This window comes from Pithys albifrons, chromosome 8, assembly GCF_047495875.1.
Source record: "Pithys albifrons albifrons isolate INPA30051 chromosome 8, PitAlb_v1, whole genome shotgun sequence".
NCBI lineage: Eukaryota > Metazoa > Chordata > Aves > Passeriformes > Thamnophilidae > Pithys > Pithys albifrons.
This window is the reverse complement of record NC_092465.1, coordinates 28,274,201-28,299,109: the sequence shown is the minus strand read 5'-3', so window position 1 is coordinate 28,299,109 and position 24,909 is coordinate 28,274,201. Positions and strand designations below refer to the sequence as shown.

General features: G+C 42.1%; 2 protein-coding genes across 10 annotated transcripts in view; one reads left to right on the top strand and one right to left on the bottom strand.

Moving 5' to 3' along the window:
- LOC139674885 (hyccin 2) overlaps positions 1–20,021 on the bottom strand; it is a 73,110-nt gene extending 53,089 nt beyond the window's left edge. For 3 of the 9 annotated variants that reach the window (XM_071561834.1, XM_071561824.1, XM_071561823.1), the window contains exons 1-2: positions 19,913–19,994; positions 19,443–19,486 (exon numbers count right to left, since the gene is read on the bottom strand). The gene's annotated coding sequence lies outside the window, so the exon portion shown is untranslated. The other 6 variants (XM_071561831.1, XM_071561830.1, XM_071561833.1 and 3 more) reach the window with 6 other exon arrangements.
- A 108-nt stretch (positions 20,022–20,129) lies between these two features.
- On the top strand, positions 20,130–24,909 carry NDUFB3 (NADH:ubiquinone oxidoreductase subunit B3). Its single transcript, XM_071561841.1, has 3 exons — positions 20,130–20,285; positions 21,537–21,684; positions 24,642–24,909. The coding sequence occupies exons 2-3, from the start codon at positions 21,539–21,541 to the stop codon at positions 24,796–24,798; spliced, it is 303 nt and encodes a 100-aa protein (XP_071417942.1). The 5' UTR covers positions 20,130–20,285; positions 21,537–21,538; the 3' UTR covers positions 24,799–24,909.

Genomic DNA, 24,909 nt, shown 5'->3' with positions numbered 1-24,909 from the left:
CCAAATCTTCCTTCAGGAAGTCTGGCCATACATACACACACACATCTATTCTGGCCACGGTCACTGTGCTAGTTTAGTTTTAGGACGAACCTTCTCTCCCTTTCAAATTACCAGCGTGGATATTAGAAACATTTTTAAGGACAAGTACAGACAGGCGAGGCAGTCGGCCAGTGAATGCACAGCACACCAACTGTGCAGTGCCCCTTCCAGGAGCACCAGCTCCAGCACAGGGAGCACGGCCCACCCACCGAGGGCACAGCAGCTCGTGGCACTGCCCAGCCTGACGCCCACACCAGCCCTGGGGGTTCACATCTGTACAACACAGCCCCTGCCTACACTCACCCCCTGGTCTGCTGTACAATGGGGGGAAGGAAAATTAATGTATCAAACACCATGAGGGTGTGTCTCCAAAATAAACTGGTTCAACTACATTAAGTCCTGTGCATATTTATTCCAAGTTGAAGTGGCCTGAACTAAGAGTATGGAATTTCATTTGCAGAGTGTTCACATCTTTCCCAAAGCAAACAAAATACAGGGAATATAAGAGATTTCTCGTGTTTATTTTAAAAAGACTTAATGTTTATTTCTATTATGGTTCAAAAGTTCTTATAATATATAGGAACCATAACAGCTAATCAGAATTATAGTTATTAATAACAGTAATAATCAAATATACTAAATTTTTTTACATATGAACTGACAAAGATTTCCTAAATACTGAGCAAGCATGCAAGTTGGAATTCACACTAAAGCATGGAATAGAGAAGTCATAGTTAGGAAATCAGTCATTCAATGTTAAAATCAAAAATAAAAATCAAGTACCAAAAAGTTTCCCCCGAAAGCACTTAAAATAATAGTTTAAGTCTTCCCCTAAACTTATTCATTTGGCATAAAGGGGCTCCAGCAAAAAAACCTGTTCTTCAGTACCACATCTACATGTCTTTTAAATCCCTCCAGGGATGGTGAATTCACCATTCTCTATATAGTTGTCTATATATTTTGTCTTTGAAAACGTAAGTGTGAAACAAAACTTATTCCAGCAATATACCATCAAAACAATGAAACTTAAAACTTTGCTAACTGCCCAAGAACTTTGGACTACAGTAAAAGACATAAGAAAGGGTTTTATCAACTGCTCTCATCAGTGAGCTTGTTTTACACTTACATTTAGAATAAAGATGTACTGACTGAATACATTATTATTTACTAGTCTGCATTTAAACCACTAACCAAGATCAATCTGCAGCAGCAAAACCATTACCCAAATGATCTGAGCCAGCAGCACTTGCTGTACAATCACCTGCTACAGTGAGGATTAAAAAGTGGCACCAGTTAGATATTAATCATTGATGACACTTAAGAAGATATGATTTTTCAAGTATACAGAGGGGTTTTTTCTTGTTGATTTGTATTTTATGCAGGGGTTTTGCTTGTTTGTTTATTTTAAAGAAGTCAGGAGAGATTACATGACCAGGGCATGGCACTTCAAGAACAAGTTCAATTTTCTTGGCCATTATACACTAGATGGCACAATGTATGTAATGATTTTAGACCTAGCTGCACAATAAATAAAAATATTACATTATTTTTACCTCAAAGGCCACGAGAAGAGTATTTTGCAATTAAAACCTGAACTGTCAGCAAAAAAACCCACAAAGTTTCATGTGACATGATCTCTTCAGTGCCACTTGTGCAAGGGAACATTACGGGCTGACAGGAGGTCCAAAAGAACAGAAAACTCAATTATCAGTGTAGCTTGTTCTTTCAAGGTCTATATACATTCCATATATATGTAATTCATTACTGAATATCTAAAGAAGTGTGTTTGAAGAAAGATTTTTCCAAGCTGCTTCTGTGAAAAGGTAGCATGGAAACCATCCTTACTCTGAACTAAATATATATTCCATTTCTTTGATCCAGAAAGTTCACAGCCCTGCAACAAGAGCATCTCCATTAAATATAATTAACACTCAGGGAAGCAGAACAGATAAGACAATGTGCTTCCCTGCCACACATCCACCTTAACAAGAATGGTGATCTCTGGAGAAAGAAAACTGGGCAACATGCTGGAAAATGCAGGTAACAAAAGAACAATTTGAACTTCTCATGATGAGCTATTCCTGAATGTAGAGGTTTAAAAGACCAAGTGGGAAAAGACTAGGTAATACATTGATGATGTAATGAAAACATCTGTTCAGGAATGTATCAACAGCTGGAAAATACACCGAGATGCTTCATCACAATGAAGGGATTTAAAGGAAATCTGAAAACAGGAAAGTAGAGTGTACAAAATGGGTAATATGCTCTGAATTGAAATACTGGCCTACAGCTGATGCAAAAACCCAGAAAGAAATATTGTAAGGCATAAAAATGGTTGAGAGGTAGTTGATGACAGAGATTGTGAAAAAGAGCTTCTAACCTGGATATGGGAATAATTTACAAAATTCAGAGGGAAGAGAACTCCTTGTGTTAGAAACACATGGAATTAGGTGGTAGAGAAGGTAGAATGGATCTTTTGGTAACAGAGCAATACAAAATAAAAGACTAAAATGGAATAAGGCAGAAAAGTTACTGCTATCAGAGTTGTGCTTCTCACACTTCAAGCGCAGTTATCAAAAATATGAGGGCTGTGAGATACTTTAGATAAACATTGTAACACCTGTTTTACATGTTACTACTTTTGTATACCAAGAAGAGTAAAGAAGAAAACATAACAGTGTAAACCAGCATTCCCTTGATAAGCTTTACAGAAACCTTTTCCTGAACCAGCTCTTCCTTACCTCTCAATACAGAGGTGTGTACAGCTCCATCAGCCACCCCAAGCCCACGTGCCAGACTATATTACACAGACGTGGTATGGTCTGATTTCCACACTAAAAAAGGGACTGACTCTTGGACTAACCTGATCCCAAGAGAAAATAAAAGCACACATGGAAGCATTCAGTTTTGGTGGATTACTTCTTGTACTTATTAAAAGTACCTACATTACAATATACATTTCTTATAATAAACATATCACAAATATCACTGATTTTCTTCTACTCATCTACCTAAATATATTATTCTACCACTATCCTGTTTAATAGACAATTATAAAAGCTGTCATTTAGGTAAGGACATAAAACAATAAATTAAAAAACTGTTGTCCTTAAGTCAGAGCTACAACTGCAGCCTGGCATTGGGAACAGGTAGGAGCATTCTGCCAGAACTCTCCTGGCCATACAGCTCCACAGGACAGAGAAACAGACACAAAACTGAAAGGAACAAAACATTCTCTGACAGCTATAAATTTAAATCATCACCTTAAGCTTTCTCTTTAATGGAAAGAGAGTCCTCTTCCAACTCCAGTTTTTAGGTAATTTAACTGCAAGCTTACGCAGACAGACATGCATTCCAACTCCAAAATATAAATGCTGACATACTCTGTATATGGGATTTTGGTTGCCAGCCTTATTAGGCAAGCCTTAGTCATGCAAGTCATGCAAAACAACTTGGATAAGACACTTCTTCCCTGCCCACTCTGACTCACCAGCAATAACCAGGCTAAAAAACTTCCTTTTTGGATAACAGCACGAAAGAAAGTTAAGTGAAAACAATGGGGAAAAGCCTCATCACAGTGAAGTCAAAGATGATTGATGATAGTCCTGCGAACTTCCACAGTACCAGACTTGCACAGTACAATCCATCTTATCAAAAGGCTCCCATCGATTTCAGCTGCTGCCAAACAAGTGGTAAAGGGAAGGTACAGCCCATCTGTTCCAATAAACAATTCCAAGTGATATTAAGCTCCAAATTATCTTCTGTGCCTTTTCAAGCACCACAAAGCTCAGCTGCCAACCCTCTACCATTTCTACAGTGAAACTGCTTTACAGAGACACAATTGTTGAAGACAAACAAATAGGGCAGTGTGAATGAAAATACAACACTGAAAACAGATGCTGTGTGACAGTTTAAAAAACTGTTTCAAAGCAGGTGTTTTCATTGTATTGCAGAGTAGTTGTAGAAAGCCATGGAAGTCAGGTGACTCTATAGGGAAAAATTTAAGTCCCATTTGCCTCATAGAGGGAAATAAACAGAATCTCAATAAAACACAATTATACACTTGTAGCTAAATCCCTCTCTTAGGGGTTCATGCAATGAATAAAGCAGAAAAGAGTTAAGATGATCAAGAATGTGGAAGGGGAAACTTACCTTTTGTATACAAAGAAAATACTCCTCTGCATTGCTTACAGGATTTGGGAAGTAACAATAATAGACACATTATTCTGCACCTTTAAATACCACAAAACACATATTAATTATTCTATTATAAAGACTTGACGCAGTTAAAAATACACACACACACACACACGTAGGCTGGCCAGAGAACGTTACCTTCCTCTCTCAGCATCAGTTTCCTTAGAAACAACCTCATGTAGTCATCCTACACTAATCCTAAAACACTCTCTCATCAGGATCCTGGTGATAACCCGTCCTACACTAAACAATACAGGTTGTCCCCCCTTTGCATCAGTTCCTATGCAATAACTCTTCCTACACCAGTTTATCTGTATGAACTTCTTCACTTACAACAACATTCCCATGCAAATGACTTTCCGTGTAACATGACCTCTCCTAACACCTTCTTGGTTCATAGTTTTGGTTCAGGAAGTAAATTAAACCTAAAAAGACTTAAGCAGAGCTACAAAATGCATAGGAAAAAAGGAGCCCAAACAAACCTAACACTTGCAGAACCACAGCTAAGGGACACTCAGGGCTAAGTACTAAAAAGGAATAGACAGGCTAAATCTTGAATCAGAATTTCTACAGGAACAAAACCAAAAAACATTCAAAAATGAAACCAAAGGAAAAATCAACAGAAACACAGACCACCAAAAACCCTCAACACGCACCTTGGAATGGGACTGCAGACATTATGCTGAGATCATTATCCTGCCTGCAAAGAAATTAATGCAGAAACAGCTCTGAGACACGAACTGCAGATTCTAAGCAGCTTCCTATTTCTGAACTGTAAAATCGTCACTCGATAGAAATAAATGCCTGTTATATTACGGAAATAGCCATAAAAGAGTTGAAGTCTTCTATCAATTCCAGACCAATATATCTACTCCACTATCAGTATATATTTCTTGCTGCAGTATCTGCTCCCAACTATAATTCACACAAAATGGAATTGAGGTAACATGCTTGTTAATTAATCTACTCAACCTCCTTTCTTCTAGCCTAAATATTCTCAAAGAGATCTAACCTGAAGGATCCTCTTCTGAAAGTAATGAAAACCCTTATTCTAATCTTTCCAACTTCCAGATGGTAAAGCCTCCAGCTCTGGGAAGTGTGTAAATAGATGAAGCTGAGGTGACAATTTTCCCCCATCCATACACTTACACATTCACAAATTCTTAAATGAGTGCAATCTTCAAATTTATCTGCTTTTACTTCAATTATAGCTAAAATTATATCCTCTTGCTGACTTGTTAAAAAATGATACAGTAAGAATACAAAGTTCCAAAATAAACTTGTAAAATGCCAGAGTTAAAATAAAGGTCTATAAGTATTAAGATGTACCGTTCATTACACGATGCCATAAATTTCATGTGTGACTCAGATGTATCATTCACATTTAAGATGTATGGATTTCAAGGATAAAATTAATTCTGACTGATATTCTGGTCTTACTTTTCCAATACAAGTTCCCAGACTTTAAAAGGCAAACGGAACAACAAATATAGTGACATGAAACATCACTGATCACCCCACTATTCATTGGATGACACAACTTCAGACCAGCACAGAGCTCTTCTCTTCTGCTGGACCTAATGAACACATGAGGAAGCTGAACCCTACATACACACAAGAAGGATTTAAGCCACAGGGAGGCTGTTTGCTATTACAGGTAAAGTAGAGTCCCATCAAGAATCTGAATTCAGTATCTGCACCAGCTTTGGCAGTTAAAGCTGCTCAGACTGAGCTGCCTTTGTGCCCTCCGTCACTTTGCAGGAAACAATTTGTCTCCTTCCACATCATCCATCCCATCACTCGCTGTCAGTCACTGTCAATCTCACACCAGCTGCCTGAACATTAGAATGGGGTTATAGGAACTGCAAAGAACAACCTCACAAAATAAGAAAAAAAACACTGTTAGTTTTATATTGGAATTAGACAGACTGTACAAGTCAGAATTGCCACACATAAGAAACAGAACATGGTCCTGACCATCTTATAACACAACCCATTAAGAGCTACACGAACACCAACAACCCACACAGTTGACCCAACTGATTAAGGTGAAGGTGCTATAAAAATTGAAGCTTATCACCAACCCCACCAACTTCAATAGAATTTGTCCAGAGCAAGAAATTACATGGCCCTTGTTGGTCTCTCCTTCACAGAAAACAGGCAAAGAAACAGAGCCTCTAACAAAAATGAAACCCTTTTCCATCACCGTGTTAGAAGCACCCGTGGAACTCTGAAATTTGGCTTACTGTAATTGGCATTCTGTGCCTGTTACCTGGAAGTATATGCCACTTCTGTATGAAATAACTGTATGAGAACTAAAACATTAGTAAATGTAAATTAGTGCAACAACTACACCCGCCACCCCCTTTGTCTTGGTGTGAGTTTAATTATTAATCTTCACTGCTGAATAGTTAAAACACAATGCATATTGTTTACAAAGTCCTTATTCTTCTACTGTTAAACCAATATCAGAACAGAATACAGAGCCATCAGCTGTAAGAAAGGACTAATCAATATTTTAGTGTGAAATTATTAATTTTTCATGTATTTTTTAAATAGTGGGGGCGCTAAATTACAAATATACATTGGGGTGTTTCTTGGGGAGGGTATTCAGTTGGTTTTTTGGGGGGCTTCAATCTGAAATTTAAACTCTGTTTTTCAGGGGCAAAACTTCACATATAATATCTTTAGGAACATAATGAAAACACAGTGACAATAACTTAAATCAACCCAATCTTTTATGCACCATCTTAGGCAAGATTTTCCACAACACTTTTCATTTAACTGAGCTATGTATCTGTATAAAAACCAAACCAGAATGAAACCAAAACAAACAGCAACAAAAAGAAACCCAAAAGGCAGCCTTCCCCAGGCACAGCCTCGAGGACTTCAAATGACATGCAAATCCTTGTTCCCTTCTCCCCCACACTGCAGAAACAAGACCAAGATATTGAATGCACACTACCATTTTCATGCATGTTTTCTACTTACAGCCTGGACAAAATTAAGAGTTTTTGTTAAATACAGCCCTAATGTATGTTCAGAAAACGTGAGCCTGATTATGAAGGATTACAGATTTAACAGGAATCATTGAAAATGCATTCAGCTTCATGGCTATGCTTCCTCCAGTTTGTTTGGTGAGCAGAGAGCAATGGAATTCATTTACTGAGGGTCAATTTTACCACGATCTAGGTTTTCAAACTTATTTTCTTGCACTCAAAAAACCCCTCACTGAGAACTCAAAGTTCTAATCTTCACCCATTTTTACATAACCCCATCCATGCACAGAGATACTCTGGGTTTTTCTTTGTAATACTGAATAGCTTTCCCACAGAAAAAAAAAAAAAAAACCACCAACTTCAAAAGCAGTTGGTAGAACAGTGCTTATTTCTCCTCAAGTCCCCTGAGTAAATTTATCTTTGGAAAAAGACCAGAGATGGCCTTATATGCAAACATGTCAAGGAATTATACCACTGCTTTTTGCAACATTAATCTTCTTCAGCAAATCCTGTGTATTATATCTACTTGAAACAAAAATACATCCACACAAACTATACTAAATAGTTTCTTTATTCTTTTACAGGTAAGATGCACTGCCCATCTATGCAACATTTATGATCTTAGGGGTTTTTATTAGTTACACTGACATAGATCAAATTCAGTTCATTCTCTTCAAACACATGTTTAATCAAAGCCTGAGGTTAATTAAACAGCCTGCTCTGTTTCCCTACACAACTTTGCTGATAGGGATGAGCAGCATTTACCAAAGTTCAAGCACCAGGCACCTGAAATTGCTGGTGTACATTTTTGGTGTAAGTAACATCCAACAGCCCCCACACAGCACTGCCCCTCAGAGCACACACGGCTTTTCAAAGGGAACTTAGACAGAAGGTTTGGAAATCCTGAGGCTGTTGGAATCCACCATGGACCTGCAGGGAGAACATGGAGCAACTTCTCAAAAAGTCGGGCTCATCACATTTAAAGTCAAAACAAAACCCCCACAGCACCAGGACAACAAAAAACCCCAATAACAAACCAAACCCAACGCACACAGTCCACTTGTGACTCCTCCAGCACGTGAGAACTCTGTTCTGAGCAAAGTACAAACCCACACCTGGTGTCCTGGTGCTCACAAACACGGGCAGATTTGCAAGGTAAGATGATTACACTGTAATTCTTTCTTATCAGTGAGTGTGAAGGTTTTCATACCTGGGGGAGGAAATGCTTTTTGCCTTATCTGCCAGCCACCCAACTGGCACTCTGAAAGGCTTTTGTAACTATATTTTAACAATTTTGTTCCCTAATCATTTCTGTCTCTTTCATTTAAATAATCCAAACCAAGAAGATGGTAACTTCAAACATTCCCCTGCAACAGAAAAGGAAATCCTAATAAAAGCCTTTTTCATTTTCCACCGAGGCAATGCATATGCACAAACACGCAGAATTTACTTACTGCAACATCACACATTTCAGAAGGCTCTAAAGGCTGCATTCACAGAGATAATCATCACAATCTATTCCAAGTCAACACACATTACTAAAGCAGGATGCCCTGGCAGGTCACAGAAACAGCAATAAAATAACTACTACTGGAATTCTGCATAAAGCCAGTACATGCAGGAAAGATATTTTGTCTATCAAAAGCTACCCACTGGAATATTAATTTGAAGCACATCAAAACTTGATAGAGCTGACAGCTCTTTACATGGTGATTAAGGTTTCCTAATTAGCATGATAATGTCCATTTAAGATCTGTTCCCTCCTCTCTCTCCAAGACCAAAAATTTATTGTCAAAACAAGCCATCAAACACAGTAGGTTACAATCATGGGAGTATCATCAGCAGAGGAGAGCAATGGACCATCACACCCACACACATCTGCACCAGCCAAATGTGACAACGTCCCTACAAAACGATGAGGAGAAGCGCTGAAGCAGCTCTTTCCTAGCAGTGGAAAAGAAAAAAAAAAAAGGAAAAAAAAAGCCATCGCACTCCCATTCCCACACTGACCAACAGATCTGAGTTTTCTGCATTTATTAGATGAAATTAGTATCTAGAGGCACTATACCTAAATTACCACAAACTTCCCTCTACCTTCTACACTGAGCCCAGTTTTCTGTCTTTAGCACAGACCAGAATCTGAAAGTCTGAGTAAAAAGGCACAAAGGAAAGAAAAAAAGAACCTTTGACCATTTAGTTAATTTTAAGTTGCCAAATAAGGAGCAGGTGGGTGGTGGGGCACAAAGCACCCTGTGACAATCAGCACAATACTTGATTACACAATTTCAGCAGAATTAACACTAATTAGTATTGGCCACTGACCCCTAACTCAGTCTGGAATCCATCCACAGCCCTTAACTTGATTAGGACTTTGTGCACAACAAATGTGAAATCCCCCGGTTGCACATTTATTTTTCTGCCTTAGCATCGTGAGTTTCACTCAAACATTCAAGCAGCCAGAAAAAACATTACAAAGTTAATGCATAAACATTATTATGGAATTTAGTAGAGCATCTTCAACCATTTTCCTAAAAAATCCTGAGTGTAATTTTGGGCTAACTTGGCAAGTTAAAAAACTAATGTGCTAATATAATTTAAATTAAAAAGTGTAATTAGTGTAGTAGTTTTAGTCATGGCATGTAAACTTTACACATTAACTGCAAAAAACCATAGTAGACCTGTAGCTACCAAAGGATTTAACCCATAGATAGGAACAGAGCAAAGTATGTTCTCTCTCAAAGAGTTTAATGCCATGTCCTGGAACACAAGGTGTATGTGGAACGCAGCTGCCACTGGAATGACTTAAACACTCAGATGCCACAAAAACATTTTTCTGTGGCTGAGGAGATTGTAACACTCTGACAGAGCTTCATTTCCACGTGTATTTTCACCACTGATGCAGGAACAGCACACTGTCTGAAGGCAGCAGGTGTTACCACTGGGGTTACTGCACATCTACAACGCACAGTCCGAGGCCACTCCACACCTGCACAAGCAAAAGGCCATCTCAGTTATTCCTGCAATCTGTCATTTGAAGACTCATGGACAAGCCATGCCTAAACTGTTGGAAAATTTTTATTTGCTGTCTCAACTTCAAAGGGCTGCTGTGACAGGATGTGTATGAAAATAAATAGCACAGAAATACACTTTACAAGTGTTTAGTGTAAATTTGTTTAGGGCATTCCCGTGGTGTAAAGGAGAGCACTCTGGACTTTGAATCCCAAGCACCTGAGTTCGAGTCTCAGTGGGGACCGTCCCCTGGCAGTTCAAGCCTCCCTGCCATCCCATCCCGTCAGATCTCAGCAGGGTCAGCCCCGGCCAGTACCGGGTGCTGTGACAGTCCCGAGGACTTCCCTGTCACTGTCCAAGCTCGCTCGGCCGTGGCAGATGGACCATTCAATTCAGCTTCCAGCCCAGGTATCCCACATCTATTGGTATTTCTATAGGCAACACTTACATATATAAATATATGGCCAGACTTCGCGAACGCAGATTTGGGCAGGGCTCTCCCCACGTGCCCTTCCAGCCTGCACAGTGGATGTTTTAGGTGAGGCACAGCGTGTGCAGAACTGGCCGCACCGTTTAACTCCTGAGGTCCATCTGCCACGGCCGAGCGAGCTTGGACAGTGACAGTGAAGTCCTCAGGACTGTCACAGCACCGGGTACTGACCGGGGCTGACCCTGCTGAGCATCTGAGATCTGACAGGATGGGATGGCAGGGAGGCTTTAACTGCCAGGAGATGGTCCCCACTGAGACTCGAACTCAGGTGCTTGGGATTCAAAGTCCAGAGTGCTCTCCTTTACACCACGGGACCGCCTCTAGGCAACACTTCACTTTTAGATATTTTCATGAAGCTCTTGCCCCTCTGACATGGCAAGATTTGCCCTGCAATCTGCTGCAGTTCACTAACATGAGGAAAGCTATCAGAATGGCTCATATGGAGTCAGAGAAAATCAGCAACTCTCTCCCCAAGAAATTGTCACAAATGTGGTTTATGTAACATCCAGAAATTTAAGGATGTTACTATCTGAAAATTGCACAGATGCAACTTTGGAGACCATTGGGTATTGTGGTTTGTCAATTACATAATTATCAAACAGAATGAATATACATAATTAACAATCCAGAAGCAGCTTTGGAAGCTCAGCAGTTTTGTCTAAGGCCTGTTCTATGCTAAGAACAAGAAACAAGCAGCTTAAAAAAAAATCCATGTACATAAGGATCCAGTAATTTTTCCATTCCACACCTAAACCCCCTTTGCTCTCCTCTGTGTCCATATTTAGCTCAGATGTCTGTGTTGTTTTGGCTCAACCAAATATTAAAAAAAAAAACCAATGGAAAGTTCTCCACTGTTACACATAAAGAAAAAGGAGCTTTTGCAGGGATGGATCCTTGATCAGCATGCCTTACAGTTCTGTGTGAAAGGGCACGTTACTATCACTTAAACTGTTCAGTCACTTCTGTGTAAGTTCACTGCAGTAAATGGATTTTAACCAATCATGTGTCTATCCCACTGCTGTTATTCAAATATGAAGTTTGAAAATACATTAACACTCCCTTTTACTCTTACACTCTCACTGTTACACAAATAAAGACTTGTATTATCAAGACTGGGGTCTGACTACAAGCACAGGTTTGTCTTGTCTACCCAAGTCCAGTTTCACACATTATAACAAAGCAACATGGTTACAATCAAAGTCTGGAAATTCAAACTCCAACCGTAATTTAGCAGAAACAAATCTAAGTGTTAGCATTGACTCCAGCTGTGTAGGAAGACGCTGAAATGAATTCCAAAACCAACACTGGACAAACACCTTAAAAAACTCAGAGACTCAGTTGAAGTTTTAAAAAGCAGTTACTGGTTCTGTTACCCTGCCTGCGTTTCAGTTGTGATGGGTCGTTGTCCACACCCTGCCAGTTCTCTTTGTGTTGCCCAGAGGCCTTTTGCTCTGTTGATGTGTTGATGGGCCAGCTATTGGGCAGTGCTCGTCCCCACCCAGGTGCTCCGGTGAGGGCTCCTTGGCTCTTCTCCCCTTTCCGTTCTGTTATCCCTCGTGGCTGGTGGGGGGCAGGCCAGGGCCCCAGCCAGCCCTGCCCCTGTCCCAGTTCTGTTGGTTAATGGACGTTGGACCCTGCCTTTTCCTCAGTTTTCACCCAATCCTGGGGAGTGCCCTCAGGACTGGACATTACCTCGTGTTTTTTTGAATAAACAGATTATTCTCTGCCTTGCAACTGCTTGGAACTCTTTGTCTCTTCCCTCCCTTCTCTGCCCTCATGGAACAAAGCAGATAGCAGGGAAACCCTTCTCCCTTTCCCTCCACGCCGCACAGAAGAGACCCTTTACCTCTTTAAAACCTATACAACTGTGCCAAATGCATGAAGAATTTTCATTTGCAAAATTCTGACAGCAGGTATTCACACTGAGCAGTGATTGCCATCCTCTGTTGGTATGTGCAGAAGAACCTTCATTTTATCTAGGGAGCTTTTTTTAATTACCACTTTTAACTGCATGTGTGTTTCCAACCATAAAGCATGAGGGATAACAGTGAAATGAAGAAGTATCAAGCACTTCTACAAAAAAGTATACCTCTAACTTAAAGTAATAAAGAGATATCAAAACTCAAAGTTGAACATTTAGATTTTTGCTCTTTGCCCTACTCTGATGGTGTGCACCAGAATGCTTGATAAATTACTCACTCCACCCTCTCTAAGTTTTAGTCTCCTACTTTCATAAACATGTCTCATCTAAAAGCTTATTGACCCTTCCTGTGGCTCAGCCATCAGTGCTGCCACCACACAGTGGATGGTGGAATGGCCAGTGTGGCTCACACACGGGCACACGGTGTCACATCAGATTTTCACAAAAAACACGTTTTAAAAAAAATTCCAGCTAATTTGTTTTCATATACAGGAAATATAATCTTAGAATCACAGAATCGATTGGGTTGGAAAAGACCACCAAGATCACCAAGTCCAACCCTTGGTCCAACTCCAGTCCCTTTACCAGATCATGGCACTCAGTGCCACATCCAATCTCAGTTTAAAAACCTCCAGGGATGGGGAATCCACCTTTCTGGGCAGGCCACTCCAATGCCTGAGCACTCTCTCTGCAAAGAATTTTTTTCTGATCTCCAACTTCAATTTCCCCTGGCAGAGCTTGAGCCCGTGCCCCCTTGTCCTATTGCTGAGTGCCTGGGAGAAGAGACCAAGCCCCATCTGGCCAGAACTTCCCTTCAGGTAGTTCTAGACAGTGATGAGGTCACCTCTGAGCCTCCTCTTCTCCAGACTGAACACCCCCAGCTCCCTCAGCCTCTCCCCACAGCACTTGTGCTCCAGTCCCTTCACCAGCCTTGTTGCTCTTCTCTGGACCCGTTCCAGCCCCTCAATCTCTTTCCTGAACTGAGGGGCCCAGAACTGAACACAACACTCAAGGTGTGGCCTCACCAGCGCTGAGTACAGGGGAAGGGTCACTACTCACATCTACAGGGACAAGCTAACTTGAGCTGTATCTAAAACAAAATCTGCTACACTTATTCCCATGTGTCTCCAAGATCTTGTGCTTAGGATATTTAGAAAAGTTACTTGAGTAACTACTGTGAACCCCCTCATAACCTTTTCTAAATCCAGTTTTCTACCTTGTGGCCCTATTCCAAATGAGAAGGGGCAGACATGCATAGGGGCTGCTCTCCAGCTTCCCCTAAAGCTCAGGAAATCTTCAAACCTGATGGAGACAGAAAAGACAAAGCAGAAGGTAAGAAGAGATGTAAAGAAGAAACAGACACCAGAATTCTCAGAAATAACCAAACTGTCTGAATAGAAATAAATTAAGACAGGAAGAAAAAAAACCAGCAAATTTTATACATATTTCACCTCATTTTTCAATCCAGTACTTTCTCAGCTGAATGCCCATGAAAAATAAGGTAATTCTTTTAAACTTTCTCACTATTCTTTCTAGACAGATGAAGAATAATTCCCCCAGCCCACAGATGGGTCAAGACAGGGCAGAAATTGGGATGAAGACCCTAAATACAATTACAATTTAAAGTTCATAAACCACTAAACACAGGGAATGGAAACAGAAAAAGATTCCAGAAGTATCAATAGTGCCCTTTATGAATCAGCAAAGTACAGTCATGCAGCCTGCACAAATGTCCATGTCACACATTTCACTTAAATAGAATTCAGAGGAACAGCAACGTGTAACTATTTAAAGAACTTGTGAGCCTCACACCAGGCAGACACCAATAAAGGACATCTAAACCACTTTGGTTTCCTGAAAAATCACAGTAAGTAAAATAAAAACATAGTAAGATTAGATAAATTATGCGGATTACACACAAGAACACAGATTTTGCATTTTTGAACTGCCAAATTCAGTGTCAGTCAAAGACCTGTATGACAACACAATACAAAGTGAGATGTCATTGGTTACTTTGTCCCATAGGGAAAAAAACCCACAGAATATGGAGAAAGGGGGAATTCCTGGAAGAGTGTTTTAATAGGCTGGATCTGCAGCAACATCTCCATCAGGTCCTGTGCTGAACAGCATTACACAGCCAGGGAATTTGGCATCTTCCAAGCAAGGATATTCAGTACCAAGAGATAAATAAACAGTTTACTACTGTGCAGCAGTTATAACCTGATATTTTATTCCATTCCCTAGCAGGATCTCCTTCCAGATAGGATCATAGAATGGATTGGGTTGGGTTGGAAAAGACCTCCGAGATCATCAAGTCCAACCCTTGGTCCAACTCCAGTCCCTTTACCAGATCATGGCACTCAGTGACACGTCCAATCTCAGTTTAAAAACCTCCAGGGATGGGGAATCCACCCCCTCTCTGGGCAGCCCATTCCAATGCCTGAGCACTCTCTCTGGAAAGAATTTTTTTCCAGATGTCTCTGGCTGTCTCTTTGCAGGCAAAGTTGATAAATTTGACCCATAAAATCTAATTTGCTCACACCAAGAGGTCAAGACAGCAGGTCTGACATCAGCACTGGGCAGCTCAAGGCAAGCTGGGCTGCCTGCACAACAGACAACAACCGAAAAAGTGACTTGCCAAGAATAGTTCTGCCTTTTACCAATCATCTGGATTTATTAATAGTGAAGTATCTACTGAGGTAGGTAACTATAAGTGATTTTTATTCCCATGAATATTTTCAAATAGAATCCACAGTATGAGAAAAACAAGATTTCTGAGAAAAAAAGGTCTCTTATGGTGACAGAGTAACACTATTACCGAGTTCATCAGGGTACATGAGATACAAATTACTTTACAGTGGCAATAAATTAAAAGATGCAGATTAGTTTAAAAGTAGCTACATAGTTTGTTAGGCAAATATGCTCCCTGCCCATATAATTCATTATTCTTAAAACACACACCTGAAACATAAACATCCCATAACAAACATCTGTAGCACAAATGGTCTTCTTTGGCTCTAAGGAAAACAGAACATAGAAAGTCTGTGCCCAAACTCATTACATTTAATAGAAAAATGTAACACAGAAGAATGATTAATGGCCACATAGCAATTGTTCTTACAACACAAAACTTCTACTATTATTGATAACCTGCAGCAGGCACTGAAACAGTTTGCAAACCACATCCTATTTTACCCAGTCCCTGATGGTGTCTGTGCTCTTCTTGTAGCACTGCTGGCAATGCAGAGTTTTGTTTTACAGTAGGGTCTTACTGAATAACTATATTTTATTTCATCAGAAGTGCCCCTCTACTTCTTCACCTTACAGCTAAAGCTTAGAAACCAAAGTCAGAATTCTATACAAAAGAGGAGACACCTTGAGTCATTCCATACATCTGTCCTGTGACTTAAGTTGAAAAAAAAGTCCCTTTGTCTTGTTATCAGAAGCATGAATTATCCAAGCAAAGTGCTTAGAAAAATTCAACCAGCTTGTATAACCAGCTGCAGATAAAATAGCAAACAAACTCAAAATACTTTTACTCTCAAAAAAACTGTAGAAGACAGCATTAAGTCAATAATTACTTCTCACAACTGTTCTATCTGGAAATCAAAATAACTGACTGAATTAGCAATTCAGACTGTGCTATTTGTGACTGTCCCTGCTCAGATCAATGTTCCCTGAAAACAGTCACAGGATTTCTTGAGTGACCATTACTATGGCACAGATGTCCTTCAGCAAGAGTCAGTGAGGGAAGCCTCCAGCTTCACTTCCTGATCCCAGTTCCTACCTTAACATAAGGGAACAAACATAAGAAAAAGGAATGGAATCCAAAAATTATCCTCCTGCCCAGACAAGCCTTTGAGTGAACACATTACCCTGATCTTTAAAGATTCTCAACTCAGATCAAACTGCTTGGGAAAGAGCCAAACAGTTCTGCCCCTCCTCATACAGAAAATGGGGAGTATCACGTGAAGTTCTCAGGTAGCAGAGCCCAAACAGAACAGAGCAATGACTGGCAACACAGGGAGTTCAGTGCTTACTGACAGAAACCATGGGAGCTGCAAAACCCACACACGGGCTCAAAAGCTTTTATAAATTAAGTATATCCATGAAACAAAATCCATACCAAACATCATCCCCACGGAAAGACTGGAGAGCTGACCTAAGGAGTAACCCTATCCACCTGCCCAGGGGAGAGGGTAGAATGGAGCACCTGCTGCCCAACAGGCTGAGCTGTGGCAACAGGCAGGGCTGCAAACAACGTCCTGACATAGAGCAGGAGCTCAGAGCTTCACACTGAGAGAAAACAGCAGATTGAACCTGTGTGGCTGTTTCTGTGGAGAATGGTCCTTGGTTGGCCCCCAAAAACCCAAACACACACCACAGACAGAAAGAAATCAAGACTATTGATCCAGCCCATCACTCCTCCAAAAGAGAAGTGAACAGTGGTTTGAGACTGTGATACCACCCATCATATCAGCTCTCTAATCATGCCTGAGAAGGTAATTCGCTTCCCCACCTTTCATAGCCTTTTTTAAAAAAGCATCCAAAGAAACAAAGATGGACTAAAGGAAGATCTTTACTGTAATTAAAGCAGGTTGACCATTTTATTTAAATGACAAAAGACTTCCAATGACTTATAAGTAACAACTAACACAAAGCTGAAAAAAGTAACATGCAATTTCAGGGAAAAAATGCATTATTTAAGTAGTTCAAATATGTGTTAAGATACTGAGGGGGGGAAAACCCTCAAACAACCCCACAATCCTTTTTTGTCATCTGGAAATTGAAAATACTTCAAGTCACTGTCAGTCACACAGCTCTACTCCAGAAAACAGTTCTGAAGAGCAAACCACTAAGCACTGTTCAGTGCTAGAGAACATTAAATGCACAGGCAGAGAACAGCAGTACCTTTAAAGGTGCTCACAATCTGCTAATCCAGAATGTACAGCAACACAAATTTACAGAAATGTGGATTTCTGAAAGCTAATCAAAAAAACCCTGTCACCTTCCTCTAACCCAGCAATACCAGCAGGAGTCCCAGCAAACCCCAACCAGCATGGCTGGATACTCCTAACACAGCCTTACCCTAGAACACTTCATCTTTTCAGTAATTATAGACAAAAAATACAAAAATCCTCCAAAAAAACCCCAGCTAAATAAACCACAAAAAAGTACTGATTATTTGTATGTGGAGCCCCAGTGACCTTCCCATCCTAAAGGACATTCAAGTTTGGGGGATTTTTTACACAAAATGAAGATTTCCTTTCACTGTGTTATTTCCATGTGCATACTATTGATTTCTTCAGCCTAGAACTGTAATTATGGTGAAGCTTCCTTCTCAAAACAGGTTGCAGCAAGACTGTAGGCCCTTTGAAATTATGCAGACTCACTTGGTGAAGGTACAGCTTCAAAAAGCTTCCTGTGTTCACAAAGCATCACATCCCTCATATATGCAATCTCATTTTTAAAAGAGTGTGGTCCATACTGGAAAAAAAATAAATTTAGAAAGCAAAACATGGTAGAGCAGACCTATTGACCACACACAGCCTTTCCTGTCAGGAGTCTTTATGTACCGGGGGGGAGGCAGGAAGAGCTGCCCAAAACCCAGTTAAACCTTGAAAGAGATGGTGCTCTTGGAGACAAACCATGCCAAGTGCTCTGCTCTGCTACAATTCTGTCCATCTGCAACACATCACACACAGTCAGTGCTCTGTGATCCAAACTGAACGTTCATGTTGACAGAGTCAGCAATACCAGAACACGTCTGTGAATAAATAACCCAGTCGTGCTTCCAGGCACCAGCAGGAAAACAAAACAAACAACAGCAAACACCCCCCAAAACGTCAATAAAATAAACAAAAAGCACCAAACATAAATAAAAACCAGAACTTTGTACTTTTCCCTCGAAAAATAAAGCAAAGGTATCTGGTATCTATGGGTCACTGAAAAAAAAATTCTGAGGATAATACCAACGTTGCTCGGCCCTGCTGGACTTTGAGCACACACATGAACTGTCAGCCACAACAGCAAACACCAAGTACTTTGCAGGTATCCGACAGAACTGCATTCTCTGTAAGACAAGGATTGAGGCACCTCACAAATAAAGAGCCCTCCTATAAATTCCACCCCCCACACATTACAGAAAGACAAATGTGTCTCTTCTCACCCTGAGACTGCTCTGAATCTTCCAGACTTTATCTCACAGTGAAAAACATTCAATGCTGAAACCAGACTGAGGCAGTCTGGATTAAACAGATGGCACTCTATTTAGAACAGTTTCACTGTTAATAACACGATAATGCCACTCCTCCTGGAACTCTTCTCATGCGTTTCCAATATCCCCATTAAAAAAACACTAAAACTCACAAGTCGTTTTACATCAAAACGTGTAGAAAGCATTACAGTCTGTCCCCAAATTCTGCCAGCATCATGCTACAATCAGTGTTTCTCTTCATTCTTATAAGAGTATCAGAAATTAATACAACAGAGCGTGTGTTCTTCTAGCAAGAAGCAGCATTATTGTATCATACACAACTGAGAGATAATTTATGTCTTTCTAAGTCACTGACCGTGTAGTAAACTTTTACCAGTCTGTTTTCAGACGAAGGAGACTATGCAGTTAAGCTTGATGAACATAAAAAATCCTTTTAATTACTCAGACACGAAAGCAATCGGTAGTTCACGATCACCCTGGCACAGCACGCAGGGACAAGCACTCAGCGAAAGCCGAGAAACCACCTCGCTCACCGAGCAGCGGTCAAGAGAATTCCGAACTTTCACTTACCTTTCAGAGCACTTCCAGGATTCCGGGATGTCTCCCGGCTCCTCCTGTGGGAACAAACAGCAATGCCCTCTTAGCACACACCCAGTGAGACCCAGCGGAGCCCCTCGGTGGCCCCGGGCAGGGCAGGGCAGGGCAGGGGGGACACGGGGCCGGCAGCCCGGGCTGGGGCACGGCCGCGGGCACAGCGGGCGGGGAGGGCCAGCGAGCGGGAGGGAGCGGGAGGGGATCGGGAATAGGAGCGGGATCGGGAGCGACGTTGGAGACGGAGGGAGAGCAAGGACCGGTTCGCGCCCCCTCACGCACAGGCACAGGCACAGGCACAGGCACAGACCCAGACCCAGACCCAGACCCAGACCCAGACCCAGACCCAGACCCAGACCCCGCGGCTCCCGACCCGGCCCGTCCCGCGGGCAGCGCCGCTGGTACCGCTGCGGCACCGCTGGGCCCGCCCGGTCTCGCCGCCCCCTCACCCGCAGCCGCTCCGGTCCCGCACCGGCCCCGCACCGCAGCAACGCGTCCGCCCATTGGGCCACGCCCCCCGCAACAAGCCCCGCACCGATTGGCCGCTCTCCCGCCGCGTCTCCTCCCCAGCCCTGGGGGGTCCCGCCGCCCGGGCCGGGGCGCTGGGGCGGGCAGGGACGGGCAGGGCAGGGCAGGGGCGGGACGGGCCGAGCAGCGCAGCGGCGTCACGGCCTCCTTGCCCGCGCCGGGCCGGCGGGAAGGGCCGGAACAGAAACTTCCCGGAACCCGCGGGGCGGGCTGCGCTTCCCGTCGCGGCTGCTCCTCGCGTGACTTCCGGTTCCGGGTGGCGCCGCGTCCTGAGCAGGGTCGGGGAGAGGGCAGGTACTGGGAATGGGAATGGGGCCGGGTGGGAACCGGGAATGGGACCAGGCCCGGGCCCTGCCCGCCGGGATCGCCCGTGTGCGGGCAGGGCAGGGCGGGCCGGCAGGGGTGGGTGTCGTCGCCCCGGGCTGTCCCTCCGTGCCCCGCTCGGGCCCAGCCGGTCGGAGCCGCTGCCCCGCGGGGCCTGTGCGTGCGGGCATGACCTCCTCCTCCTGGAACGGTGAACGTCGGTAGGAGACAGGCCGTGTGCTTTTCTGTCAGGGCTGTGGGCTGGGGGTTAATTTGAGAGGATGTTTTCGGGAGGTGGCAGCGTTAATGCTGCTCTCCAAGTTTCCTTCTGCAAGAAAACCTTTGGTTGCCTCCTCGGCCTGGAATCTTCTTCCAGGGAGGCCTTCAGGCTGTGTTCTTGGCACTTCTGCATTCCTGTCAATTTCCTAAAATGTTTAGGACATTAAATCTGTTCTTTGCTATCTGATATGTGTTAAAATGGGAAATCTTGGCTCAAAGAAGTGTCAGGTGGTCTGTGAAAATAGAGACTTCAAAGCTATCTTTATGTTCTTCCAGTCCTTCAGGGTGTCACTGAAAATGTTCATCTTCCTATCTGCCTTAATCACTCTTCTTAAGGAGCAGCTTTTTATTTTTATAGTTCTCTCCGGTGTGTGTAAATAGAGCCTGTATTTTTCAGCCTTATCAATGACAAGAAAGGTGCATCTCCTTGTCCACACACCTCTCTTGGACCTGTTGGTCACCACGGTTACATTTCACTGAACTAGAGGCAACTGAAAAGTTGCTGAGCAGCAAGAGTTTGTTTTTCTCAGGTTTTCTTCAGAGCTTAGTGATCACAGCTCTGCCATACCTCATTTAGAAGTTTTCATTCTGAACTCTGATGTATTCTGGGAGCTGTGTAGTGTAACGGGACCTGGTGCTGCTGAAGTGCATTTACAGACCTTGGAAACCATTGGTTTCCTGGCTCTCTTCCCTGGCCCAGGGGAGTGGCACAGCTGCTCCAGGTGGCAGTGGTGCCTGACAGCACAGCAGCACTTCACTCTGCACAGTTTGCTTTACTGTGTGTGCTCGCCTTCTGACACCCAGCTTAAAGCCTCTCAGCATTTTGTTTTAAAAACAAAAGTCCTTGTTTTCTGTTTCTTCTTGTTACCTCCCCATTTTTCCTGTACAGGGGATTGTTCTTTGCAAGTGTGTGAACATGAGGTGGTACCCTCTGCAAAGTGACAAGCTTCTGTTTTCCCATAGGAATGGGCCACGGAACTGAGCACGGCCACGGCCATGGCCATGAGAAGATGGTGCTCCCTGACTGGAGGCAGTGGAAGGTGGAGGGCACCCCCCTGGAGGAGGTCCAGAAGAGGCTGGCCAAGCGGGGCCTCAGGGATCCCTGGGCTCGGTGAGTGCAGGAGCCTCAAAGATACCCTGGATGTGTCGTGCCATCAGCTGGACCTTGTGATTTGTCTTGGGTTGAGCTGGCAAAATGCCCAACACAGTGTCAGAGCTCCCCTCCCCTCCCCAGCTGAGAAAAGGGAGGAAAGGAAAAAAACCCTCAAACTAGGTTTAAAAGTTAAACTAATTATATATATTTATCCAGAAAAGAGGAAAATTAAAAGTAAACTACAATATAACACACACTTACACAAGTTAGAAATAACCAGGAATAACTCCACACTCCCCACTGAACACAAATCCCACTATTCTAACTAAAAATCACTCCAGAGAACTCAATCCCCAGAGGGACAGATTCAAGCAGAGAGGAAGACTAAGAACAAACATTTTACTTCCCCAAGATAACATGATGGTGAGCTGGTGCTCTGGGCCTGGTCCTCCCTGTCCCTGCTGGGATGGCACTGTGTGTCCTGCTGGGACCACAGTTTGAAGCAGCTGACCAAGCCACTCCCACACTGGCTCTTACCCTTTGAGATGATGTCGGAATTTGGTGTGGAATACTCTTGGCTGGAAGGAGTCAGATGTCACCTCAAGTCAGCCAACAGTCCCAGGCCTGCCCTGAATTCCAAAGCCTAAATTTAGGCCTACCTGGCTAAACCCATAACACTATTGCAGATCTGTCTTTAGTAAAAACAGTGAAAATTGGTCAGAATGTCAGTTAAGTCTTTGTTTACCCTTTGCATGGAGGTCACACCTTCCATCACCCTGACCAGTTCCCACGTCCTGCAAGGCAGCCTTGGTGTGTTCCACAGCAATGCAGCTCAGGCACAGGGACCAATAACCTCCTCCTCCAAAGCTCCTGAGCAATGTCAGATCTGCAGGTGTCTGCCTGTGCTCCTCTGCAGAAACTGTGCTCAGATCCTCATGGAGTTGACAGAATTTGCACTGACATTCTGAGTGGGAACAGCATTCCTCGTGTACCCTTTGTTTGAGAAGAGGAAAGAACAGGGTGGAATTGCATCCATTCTGCATTTCATTTGGCTAAGCAGTGAATGATATAATGGAGGGTCACCTTTTAAGCTGTCCCACTCTACAATTAATATCTCCTCCTTTTCAGATAGAGCAATTCTGGATCAATGAGGCAGCTGTTAGAACAGGGCTTAATGTATTTCTCCTGCTTCACTTAATGTGTTAAGTGAATTATGCAATACTTTGCTCAACCACTCTTTCATCTTGGGGAATAAAAATGCTAAATGTCTTGTGCTGTGTGGTCTGGTTCTTTTGTAAGGGAAATGCTGCATGAACAAACTACTCCAGGGGCCTTCATAGAAAAGGCTTTACTTCAAATCACTACAAGAAAAATGAAAGAGCAAATAGGTTATCTGTTCAAAATTTGTTTCATTCCACAACCTCTGGAGAGGTTTGGGATTGACAGCACTTTTTTTCTTTCCTTTGAAATAGTTTAAAGCTGCAAGCATAAAGTAAAACATACTTTTAATGATGACAGGAATATTTGAAATATCAGTCCTTAATGAATTTTACAGGTCTGTGTCACATTTATCTTACCTCTATGTCTGTGGAGTGCAAGCAGCATTAGGGTTTTTGCTTTCATCCAGACAAAGTTGTTTTCAGCAAGCAAAAGGCTTATTGCCATTAAAAGAAAGAATACAGTTTAATATCTTAGGTTTAGTATAAATTAACCTGACTTTTAGTGCTTCCAGTTTCAGGAAGTGCTACAAAACAACAAACTGGAAAAGAGATTGTGTAATTATTTCTTCCCCCTCCTAGATAGGAGAAAATTGAAGTTTCTCTGGTAAAAGAAGGAGATTGAGCCATTTATACCAGGGTTGAAATAAGGAACCAAGTCATATGCAAAAGCATGAGATGATTCCTTCTTTTTCTTTCTTCATTTTTCAAATTTTACATAAAGTAGTATTTCAATTACATAGGACAAGTATGCCAATCTTCCTTAACAAATGAGAAATTAAAATATCAAGTTACTTGCTTCAGGAATCTCGAAGACTTCATTATTAATGTCTTGCAACAGAAGTCTTGAAAAAGTAACTCTCTCAAGGGCTCACTCCTTTGCTGTGTTGAGTTCATTTCAACAGGGAATCGGCTTCCCATATTAATGTATATATTCAGTACAGAGTAAGCTTTGTGAAAGATATCATATTTGGAAATTTTAGGTCTGTATCAGTTAGACCTTATTCTCCCATGTAGACAATTCACTCCATGCCCATTGTGCTTTCATCCAATCACAAACTCCATCTGCACAAGGGGATTGTCTATGAACACAAATACTTGATCCCCACCTTGTTTTAAAACCTTGTATGTTTTCCTGAAATGACAGTTCTGATTTTATTGCTTGGTTCTTTCTCCTCTCCTTGAGGATTTCTGAGTCCTTAGGAGAGACAAACTGCATCCATCTCCATAGATAACTCTGGCTGTGCACACTTGGACTCGGCTAGAGCAGTGATTAATATTTCAGTAACAATGTAGCTTGACAACAGTAAGGCAAACATCACACTGTTTTGTAAATATTCTGTAGCTAAAACAACACAATCTTTTCAGCTTTTTCTTTTTTTAATCATCTGAACCTAATAGAGTTAAGTGTTGTATTGTAAAACAATATGTGCCTCTGCACTAGGATGAGTTCTGATTTCTTTACAGAGTAAAAACAGATGAAAACAATTACATAAGTTTGGGGAGGTGATTCTGTTCCTATAACCACGTTGTTTGCTGGAGTTTCTTGTATCTCAAATTATACACATAAAGAATTAGAGTTAAAACATGAACTTCACTTGTGGTAACTCCCGGTACTTAAATGACAGAACATTCTATATAGGCTCAAAGTATATCTAATTGAAATACCTTCATCATTGTTTACAAGCAAAGATGTTCATGTTCATCACAGTGGTTCCACTGATCTTGTTTCTTTTTTTTGTTTCATTTTTCTTCTAGTAATGAAGCCTGGAGATTTATGGGTGGCTTTGCAAAACCTGTCACCATAACAGAGGTCTTTACCAGGGGACTCAAGTGGGGATTTGCAGCTTTCGTCATAGCTCTTGGCATTGAATATACACTGTTTCCCCCAAAGAAGAATGGAGGCCATCACTGAAGATCAGATATGACAACTTAATACTTACTAATCGTAAGCTGAAACATCCATAAACCTGCTGCTCACTCTGTACTTATAATATGCCATTAAAGTATATCACAGGCAAAAGAA

Coding starts and splice junctions, on each gene's coding strand:
- NDUFB3 (XM_071561841.1), top strand. CDS start 21,539: ATGGGCCACGGAACTGAGCACGGCCACGGCCATGGCCATGAGAAGATG. Junction 21,685..24,641: donor CTCAGGGATCCCTGGGCTCG/GTGAGTGCAGGA, acceptor TTTTTCTTCTAG/TAATGAAGCCTGGAGATTTA.